The 9,591-nt window shown below is 46.0% G+C and overlaps 1 protein-coding gene across 1 annotated transcript; it reads left to right on the top strand.

The window, feature by feature from the left end:
* The first annotated feature begins 382 nt into the window (after positions 1-382).
* Positions 383-8,985, top strand: SPANXN4 (SPANX family member N4). Its single transcript, XM_007992874.3, has 2 exons — positions 383-547; positions 8,685-8,985. Exons 1-2 carry the CDS (start codon positions 470-472, stop codon positions 8,904-8,906), a joined length of 300 nt encoding a protein of 99 aa, XP_007991065.3. The 5' UTR covers positions 383-469; the 3' UTR covers positions 8,907-8,985.
* Positions 8,986-9,591: the final 606 nt, after the last annotated feature.

The raw sequence follows: 9,591 nt of genomic DNA, 5'->3' as shown, positions 1-9,591 counted from the left end.
CTAGGTCATGGTGGGTGCTGGAAGACAAAAGAATGAATCACTTACTAGGAATGGCTGTGGGGAATGGCTTGAAGGAACCATCCTCTCGCTTCCATGTGAGCCATGAACATTAATCATGGAGAAATGAGGAGCGGCGGCAGATCCATTTGGGATGCATCACCTTCAGGGGATGCCGAAACAACAACAGCATTTGGTTTCCTCTATACCACTTTCACCTCTCCCGCAAGCCCAGGGAGTGGGCAGCAATGGTGCTTTGTGATGCCAAAGCCACCCCAGGACTGCCATTGGCTGGGACGCTGCCTGTATGATCAAACAAAGCTCAAGGGTGTGGCTTTGTCTTGTTCTCAGGTGGGTATATATACAGGGTGGGCAAAAGCTCTGGGACAGCCCACTGGAAAGCTTCAATACAGCTGTGGAAATCTGTACCCTAGAAGAGTCTAGTGTAGAAATTCTCCAACCAACCATAATCATGGAAGAGCCAACTTCAAGCACCAAAGAGAATGAAATGAAAAGCCCCTGTGAATCCAACAACAGAAAAGTTGACAAGGTCAGATTGTTAGGTTTTCAAGGGAAGGCGAGGGTGAAAGAAAGACACACAGATAGGGGGCGGGTCAAACAGCAACACGGGTATACTGCAGACACCGGCAGAAATGGGGGAGCAGCTTAATGCCAGAGCCCACCGCTGCATACAGGCTGGCGTACTTACAGGTATGGGTGGGAGAGGTTTGGGCAGTATGGCTTCCTGCCTGGCAGAATATTGACAAGATGTTGTTATGATCAGGCAGTTTGGCCCTTTCTCCAGTGGGATGTCACCATGGTGTTGCTTGGACCTTTAGGCCCAACAAGATATGATAGGGATGTTTCTTTAGTTGGGCTTTTATCTACCTTGTGGTCAGGCGGTTAGGTGGGATTTTTCTCAAGGCCAGAACCCCCGTGGAATGTTTCACTTCGACCAAGGTCTGCAAACTAGAAGGGAGCTTACAAAATAGTGCAGTTTAAACTAATATTCTTGCCTTCTACTTTAGTATAAAAGGAAGAGGGGCATCGTTGATCATCTGGCTGCTTCCTGCTGAATTGGGGAGCTGTAATCAGGGTTTGGGTCTTGAAGCAGTGGGTGTTGGACTTCAGAGTTGTTTTCCTGGAGGCACTGGTACTGGACTTGGCAGAGGTGAACGATGGTATTAATGTGTTGCTGGGTGGCTGCCTGGACAAGGGAGTTTAGCCTTCGGGAGATAAAGCAGGATATGAGGATAAGTATACATGGGTCAATTGCAGTATTAGGAGGAGAAAGATTAGGGGACCTAAGAAAGGGGCCACCTGCTATCCAAGTGTTGAGTACAGCAGAGATGTTTAGTTCTGCTAACACTAGAATGAGATGTAGAGCCTGCTTAGTGTGTGTGGAGGAAGATGAGACAGAAGCTACTAAAGGAACCTGGATGGTCTGCTTGTTAGGCAAAATGTTAATGTTTAGACTGAAACACCAGGGTACATGCTCCTGACCAATTGGCCAGTAGACAGAGATAAGAGTTTGTGCCACAAAGGAAGAAGACACTGGGGGTGGACAGACAAAAGTTATAGGTTATGGTGGCAAGCCATGAGAAGGTGGGTGTTGAATTGTGCACAAACCCTTTGTTTTAACTTTTATGTTTTTCCAAGTTGAATAGCTGCCAGCAAGGGTAGCCACTCTGAAGGCATGAGAGAAAATGCTGGTGGGGGAGGAGGTGAAGGTTGCTTTTGGAGAGAGAGAGATAAGTGGGTTTTTGTAACTAATAGTCATTGCGGTCCTGATAGGGCAGAAGGATACAGGTTGCAGTTGAGGGAAATGTTTGTGGATTTTTTCCAGGGAGCACCCTTGAGTTGAATACATGGAGAGTGGCTCCGGTGGAGAGGGGAGGGTTTGGTAAGAGGTGTGGGAGGGGTTGGTAGGAGGTGTGGGAGGGGTTGGTAAGAGGTGTGGGAGGGGTTGGTAAGAGGTGTGGGAGGGGTTGGTAGGAGGTGTGGGAGGGGTTGGTAAGAGGTGTGGGAGGGGTTGGTAGGAGGTGTTTTATGGAATCCGACTTGTATCATGTTTAGTTAGGAGGCTATGAGACGAAGGAGGGTGACAGCCCTGTGTGTGACGGTGTGGGTGGATGTGATGGACTGGGGGGAAAAGGTGTTTAGCTGAGCAAGATTATAAACAGGTTTGGGGAATGAGTTGGCTGAGTAGGTGAGATGCAGGTTTATTTTGGACCGGGTTTATGTGGACAGTTTGAAAGGAAGGGCTGTGAACTGCTGGATTTGTGTGGACAAATGAATTGAACTGTTGGAAGAAAGAGGGGAGTGTGACTGATTTAAGAAGCAACGTATGAGGCTGATGAAGGGGGCTCAACTGTTAGAGGTTTGGGGTGGGGACTTAGACTATTCCACAGACAAAGAGGGCAAAAGGAGAAAGAGGAGATTTGAGTAGGAGTGGCAGTTTGGAAGGTGCCCTGCAGTCTTACCTCCTGCATTAGTGTGAGAAATTGGCAGGACTATTCAGGGACATGGGGAAGGGAAACCAGGAAAGACCTGAAATAAAGTAGGAGGTAAAAGATTGGAAATTGGCGACGGCGAGTGTTATGCACTAAGGTGTTCTGGGTTGGCAACTTCTGAAATTCTTGTTAAGTGCAGTGAGAGAGAATAATTTGGGGGTGAGGAAATTTCTAGATGTAGATCTGGTGCTCTTTTTAGTTTGGAATGGTGCATTCAGTGTGGAAAGGATGTTAGCTTTGCCACTGTGGGAGTAGTTAGGATAACCTGGTGAGGATCTGTCCACTTAGGTTGGAGAGGGGAGGAGGGGGAGTCTGCGACTCAGACCCAGTCCCCTGGTTGTAGGACAGGGAGGAGCATTCTGAGGATGGACTTTTGGGCTGGGGGGAATAGGACTTAGGCTGAGGGGCTTTGGGGAAATGGCTCATAAATGCATGAGGACCAATAGGAGAAGTGAAGCCTGGGCCATTTTAACCTCTAGGGTTTTTTTTCTTTTTTTAAATTACCTGAAGATTAGGGGAGGTAAGGAATATGGAAGGCCCACTTAATGTTTAGAGCCTTTGCCAGCTATTTGTTAACCTGTGAAACAAATGTTGGCCCATTGTCTGACTGAATTCAAGAGGAGAGTTTAAACCTGTGGATAATATGAGTGAAGAGAACAGAAGTGATGGTGTGTGCCTTTTCGGTGGTTGTAGGAAAAGCTTTTATCCATCCAAAGAATGTATCTACTATTATCAGAAGGTATAGGAATGATTTGTTGGGAGACACGTGGGTGAAGCTGATTTGTTAGTCCTGTCCTGGTGTATGTCCTCAGGCCTGGTGTGTGGGAAAGGAGATGATTTGATAGCTTCCTGAGGGGACGTTTAAGTGCAAAGGGAAGATGCCTTAGTAATATCTTTCAGATGGGCAGCCATGGTGGAAGAATGTATAGAAGTTTTTAAAAGCCGGAGTAGGGACAGTAACAAGCATGGGAATGGTTGTGCACATATGAAAGTACAGAAGGTTTTTAATACTTGGGCAAGACACTTTTATCATTGAGATAGAACCATTTTTTTCCTGAATGGCGCCAGCCTGGGCAAGTGGGGTTTATTCCTCCTGGGTATATACAGGTTGTATGCTGGGAAAAATGGGCAATAATGATGAAATTTTAAGGGCTGCCTGCCAGGTTGCTGAATGTGTTCAGAAGTTTCCCTTTGTTATGGCATCAGTAGCTTTTTGGTGTCCCTTTCAGTGGATAATGGTGGCCTTCGGTGGTAGTTTAGCCACCTCCAGCAGCTTGTGTGCAAGTTTCCTATTTCTTATGGGGGTTCCTTTTGTAGTTAGAAAACCCCTTTCCTGCCAGATTAAGGTGTGAGAGTGTAGGATGCGCCACGCATATTTGGAATTGGTTTGACTGTTAACTCTCCTTCTATTTGCTAGGGTGAGATCCCGGGTTAAGGCTACTAGCTTTGCCTGTTGAAAGGTAGTATGGAGTGGGAGAGCATTGGATTCTAGGAGTTCATTTTTGGCAATGATGACTTGGACAGCTGCTGGACATGGCTCCCTTAAAGAGCTTCCATTAATGAACCATGTACGTGTTCCCCTCAAAGGAGCTTTTGAAATATGTTGGAAGTGGGAGGAGAGGGAGTTTAAGAGGTCCAGGCAGGAGTGAGAGAGCTTAGAGTTAGAGATATTAACAAGGAGGAGGGTGGCTGAGTTGAGAGTTTTATATCTCTGGAAGGTGATTACAGGGTTAGCTATGAGTAAAGCATGTACCTGCTGTAAATGGGATGATGGGAGGGATAGAAGGGATTGATGGTTTACGAGGTCCTGTAGGTTATGGGAAGACGCAACAGTAATGTGTTGGTTGAGAGGGAGTTTCTGTGCCTCTAAGGCCAGCAATGTGGCCATATCCAAGATTTTTAGTCAGAGTGACCAGCCTTGGATGACAGAGTCCAATTGTTTTGAGAGGTGTGCAATGGCTTCTGGGGCATTGCTGTATGTTTGACAGAGTAGTCCAAGAGCAAGGCCTTGGTCAGAATGTACATACAAAGTACAGGAGTTGGTGGGATTGGGCAGTCCTAGTGACGGGGCCCTTAAAAGGGCTTTATTTATTTATTTATTTATTTATTTATTTATTTATTTTTTAAGCGGGAGTTGATGGGGCAAGCTGGGTTCAGGCGTTTTAGGATAGGCCCATGTGAGGCCATGTAAAGCAGCTTGACCAGCAAGTCAAAGTTGGGAATGCACAGCTAGAAGTATCCCACAAGGCTCAAGAAGGAGAAGAGGTCCTTTTTGGTGTGGGGAAGGGGCATGTCCTGAATTAGCTCATTTCGTTGGGTTGGGATGGCCCAAGAATTAGAGGTTAGGAGAAACTGAAGGTAAGGAACCTGGGTTTGGGCTACCTGAGCTTTTGCGAGTGAGACCCGATATCCTCAATTATGGAGGAAGTTTAAAACCTTAGTGGTGTGTTGTATTGATAGGTTAAGGGAGGGGCTACAGAGAAGGAGGTCATTGATATATTGGAGGAGGGTGCCAAAAGGAAGGGGAAGTTCAGCTAGGTCCTTGGTGAGGGCCTGTCTGAATATGTGGGGGCTATCCTGGAACCCCTGTGGGAGTATGGTCCATGTTAGTTGGGTGAACGTGTGAGTATTAGGATTTGACTACATGAAAGCAAAAAAACTTTGGGAAGCCAGATTTAAGAGAATAGTGAAAAAGGCATCTTTTAGATCCAATTCAGAGAAGTATATGGTGGATGGGGCAATATGGGAGAGTAAAGTATATGGGTTGGGGACCACTTAATGAATTGGTACCATCACCTGGTTAACAACGCCAAGATCCTGGACCAAGAGGTAAGACCCATCTGTCTTTTGGACAACCAGGATAGGGATGGTTGTAGTGAAAGTTGACAGACTTGAAAATTTGAGCTTGTTAAACTTTACAGATAATAGACTTGAGGGCCCTGAGGCCAGCTGGGTTAAGGGGATATTGAGACTGATGAAGGAAAGTGGAGGAGTTTGAAGGGTTATTTTACCTGGGATGTTGTGTGTGGCTATTGTGGGTTTAGAAACGTTCCAAACTTTAGAATTAACAGTAGGTAACAGGGTGGATAATGAAGATGAGGGGGAGGAGAGGGAAGCATTTGGGTGGCAGAGTAAAATAAAAGGAGTAGAATTGTAGGAGCCACATTGCAGGGAGTTCTGGAATTTACTTAACATTTCCCACCCCAAGATAGGGATAGGACACTGAAGGATAACCAGGAAGGTGTGGGTGAAGGGGGGTGTTGCATAGATTGTATAATAAAGGACCAGTCTGTTTGTGCCTAGAGGGGATTTCATTGCCTCTCACGATAGAGATAGAGGAACTGAGGAGAGGTCCAGAATATTCTGGTAAAACTGAATAACTATCCACTGTATCCAATAGGAAAGACACGGGCTTACTAGAGACTGAAAGTGTTATCCTGGGTTCTGAGGTGGTGATGGTGGTGTGGGGTGGGGAGAGGGGAGGTGGCGGGTCGGCTCCAGGCCCTGTCAGTCTTCAGTTAGAGGTTATGAAGCGGGATGAAAAGTTTTGATGAGCACAGTATGACTTTCAGTGTTCCTTGATAACACAGATGGGGCAAGGTTTCCTGGGTGTCCTGGGATTAGGGCAGGCTTTTGCCCAGTGTCCCTGTTGGCTATACTTATAACAGACTCCTAGCAATGACTGTTGCAACATTGAGGACTTCTGTATGCGTTGGGAAACCTGTTGAATGGCAGCTGCCAACATTTGGTATTTAGTCTGGTCCTTTTTGGATTTTGGGGTTTTCAGTTCTTCCTCTTTATTATTAAAGACCTCAAATGCCACTTCAGTTACGTGTCTTTGGGAGGTTTGAGGGCTATCCTCTAGTTTTTTAAGTTTCTTTTGGATGTTGGGGGCTGACTGGGAGATAAAGTGTAAATGAAGGTGGATTTTGCCCTTATTGGTATTAGGGCTTTAGGTGGTATATTTACTTATGGCCTTTGAAAGGCAGGAGAGGAAAAGAGCATGGGCAGCTTTATTTATGCCAGCTACAAGGCATGATACCATATGGCCTTGTTTCTGTCTGTCCACAGAAATTGCCTGATAATTCCAACTGGGGCAAGTCCTTGGGACAGCTAGGGTCCCTATTGGGTTATGGGCAGCATCTTGTTGGTGGAGGGTGTTTGCATGGGCTTGGACAGCCATCAAGGTGTATTCAGCCATCCTGATGCATTCCCTGTCTTCTGGGGAGAGGGTGGAGGAGAGTATTAAATATATTTCTTTCCAGGTAAGGTCATAAGATTGAGTGGCATAAAAAAATTCCTTGTGGAAAGAGGTGGGATCTTTGGAAAAGGAGCCAAGTCTCTTTTTGATATGGGAGAGGTTGGCTAGAGAGATGGGAACATGATCTCAGATTATGCCTTTGTCCCTCACAATCTCCTGCAGGGGAAGGGCTTTGGAAGGCCTTTGGGTGTGTGCCTGGTTGTCAGCACTAGGGGGGTGGGTGTGAGACCTGGTTTGTGGTGAAGAATGAAGGGCAGACGGAGGGCGACAGGAAGAAGGTGGAGGAGCCAGAGCCAAAGGAAAAGGAGGAAATGGTGTTGGGAGGGGGACCTAGAGAGGGGTTTTGTTTACCAGGTTGAAATTAGAGGAGAAAGGCTTGTCCTGAGGAGGAGGCATTTTTGCGGGTTTTTAGTTGAGGAAGAGGATTTGAAAAGGTGAACAAGATTGGCAGAGAGAGAGAGCAACCCATGAACAGAGATAAGCAAAGTGTTTTCGATCCTTTACCATTGCATTAGAGAAAGTTTTTTAGATTATATTCAATTTGGAAGTTGAAAGTTTTGTTATCTGAAGGGAATGAGTATCTCCAGAGGGTAGTGAATACCCCAAAGGGAAGTGAGTACCTCAGAAGGGAGTTAATATCCCAGAAAAGAGCAAGTACCCAGAAGGGGAGTGAATACCCTGGAGAAAAGTGAGTACCCAATTCTTCCCAGGAGAATGGATGTAGGAGAGCTGGGATGTACCAAAGAGCTGTGGCAGCTCTTCACAGTCCCCTGGTGGCCAGAGCAGCTGGAATGGCAAGCATTCTGAAGGCGTCCCCTGAGAAGGCAGGCTGTGGTCACCTGGTGACCAGGGAGACCTCCAATTCAGTGCTAGGATTTTCTGGAGAACCAGCAGAAATAGAGAAAAAACTGGAAAGGAGGAAAAGGGAGACTCACACACTAACTGGAGACTGGTGTTGGATGTAAGGTCCAGCAATGGGGGTGATCCTTCCTGGAGCCACCCAGAAAGGGGAAGGAAGCAAAGAGGATGGTGAGTTTGATCAGGACCTAGAGGTCAGCCCAGGACTGGAGATGATGAGACAATAAGGAGAACTGGGCTGGAAACAGGTAGTCCACTCAGGATATGGAAACAGGCTCAGGTCTAGTTTTTGCTGCTTGCTGCTTTCCAGTATGCAAAAGAAGACTTACCTGGTAGAACTCAATCCCCATCCCGGGTTTTGGCACCAAAATGTTAGGTTTTGAAAGGAAGGCAAGAGTTAAAGAAAGACACACAAAGAGGGGACCACTAAAACACCTACACAGGTATATTGCTGACAGCTGCAGAAGTGGGGGACCAGCTTAATGCCACAGCCCACTACCACTTACAGGCTGGGGTACTTACAGGTATGGGTGGGAGGGAGCTGGGCAGTATGGGATGCTGCCTGGCAGGATATTAAGATATTCTTATGATCAGGTGGTTTGACCCTTTTTCCTGTGGGATGTCATTGTGGTATTTCTTGGACCTTTGCCCAGCAAGATATAATAGGAATGTTTCTTAGTTGGGCCTTAGTCCATCTTGTAATCAAGTGGTTCGGCAGGATGTTTCTCACAGCCTGAACCCCTACAGAATGTTTCACTTTGACCAAGGTCTGTGAAATAGCAGGGAGCTTACAAAATCGTGCAGTTTGGAGTAACACAGATGACCCTACCCATGCTCCTCTTCTTCCCCATAGATCCCTACCCTATGATTCCACCTTGTTCTTCTCAGACACAAGCCCCTTCCTCAACCTGCATTCCTTCTTATAAAACCCCCCTTGCTATCTATTCTCTACCCTCTTCACCCAAAATAACACCTTTCCGGCCTCTGGCCTCTCCCTGTTTTTGGGTTTTTTTTTTTGTTTTTTTTTTTTGTTTTGTTTTGTTTTTTTTAACCAGAAGAAGAAGCATCTGGACAGAGCCTCAGCCCCTGAACAGAGTTTGAAAGAGACAGTAAAAGCAAAATATCCAACATTAGTGTTTTACTACAGGAAGAATAAGAAAAGAAATTCAAATCAACTGGAGAATAAAGAGCCCACCGAGAACTCCACTGATCCAATCAAAGAGAAAGGAGACCTAAACATATCTGCAGGATCTCCACAGGAGTGTGGGGAGAATTAGTCCAACAGAGAGAAACCAGATTGGACAAATCATTGCCACTGATGGCAATGATTACAATAAAATCAGTTTGAGGAGCTGATGACTGTGTATACCTCTGCCTTTTTTTCTAATGGTGGGGAGGAAGGGAAGGGAAAAGATAGGCATTTGAGAACAGAGGGATATGAGATCCTGTAGCACTGGCAGACAGATCCACAGGTTTGGCAGACATTGTAATAAGGACTGGGCAGGGGAGACTGATTCCTGGAGACAGATTTTCTTCTGAAAATTTTATCTCACAGGGGAGGAAGAAAAGGATTTGGTGTTCCTTGGAGCATGTGCATATTTAGAAGAGGACATAAAAAGATCTGTATTGTATGTAGGTGACAGTGACACTCTTTCCAAAATGAAGACATCAAAATCACCACCTTCAGGCCACATACTTCAGACTGGTGTGTTTTATAACTCACCCAATGCTGTGAGCAGCTGAAGGTCCTCAAAAGGACCAAGAACCTCACCCTACAGAAAGTAAGAGAGCATGCCATACACAATAAAATAATGGTGTTTGGAGGACATGGTCCCAATACTAGGGCACTTGATAAGAAACTCTAGGTGGAACAGTCACCTACCAAGTGTGGGGCACTCGGAGTGGCCTGTGTCTACTGTAGGCAACAGAAGCATTGTCTACAGAGAATTTCAATACAAGAAT

The sequence above is a fragment of the Chlorocebus sabaeus genome, chromosome X (genome assembly GCF_047675955.1).
Source record: "Chlorocebus sabaeus isolate Y175 chromosome X, mChlSab1.0.hap1, whole genome shotgun sequence".
Taxonomy (NCBI): Eukaryota; Metazoa; Chordata; class Mammalia; order Primates; family Cercopithecidae; genus Chlorocebus; species Chlorocebus sabaeus.
This window is presented reverse-complemented; position numbering and strand designations above follow the sequence as displayed.

What these genes read in the sequence shown, in the direction of transcription:
- SPANXN4 (XM_007992874.3), top strand. Translation starts at nt 470, where the DNA reads ATGGAAGAGCCAACTTCAAGCACCAAAGAGAATGAAATGAAAAGCCCC. An exon ending in ACAACAGAAAAGTTGACAAG is followed by an intron (nt 548 to 8,684) that starts GTCAGATTGTTA and finishes TTTTTTAACCAG; the next exon opens with AAGAAGAAGCATCTGGACAG.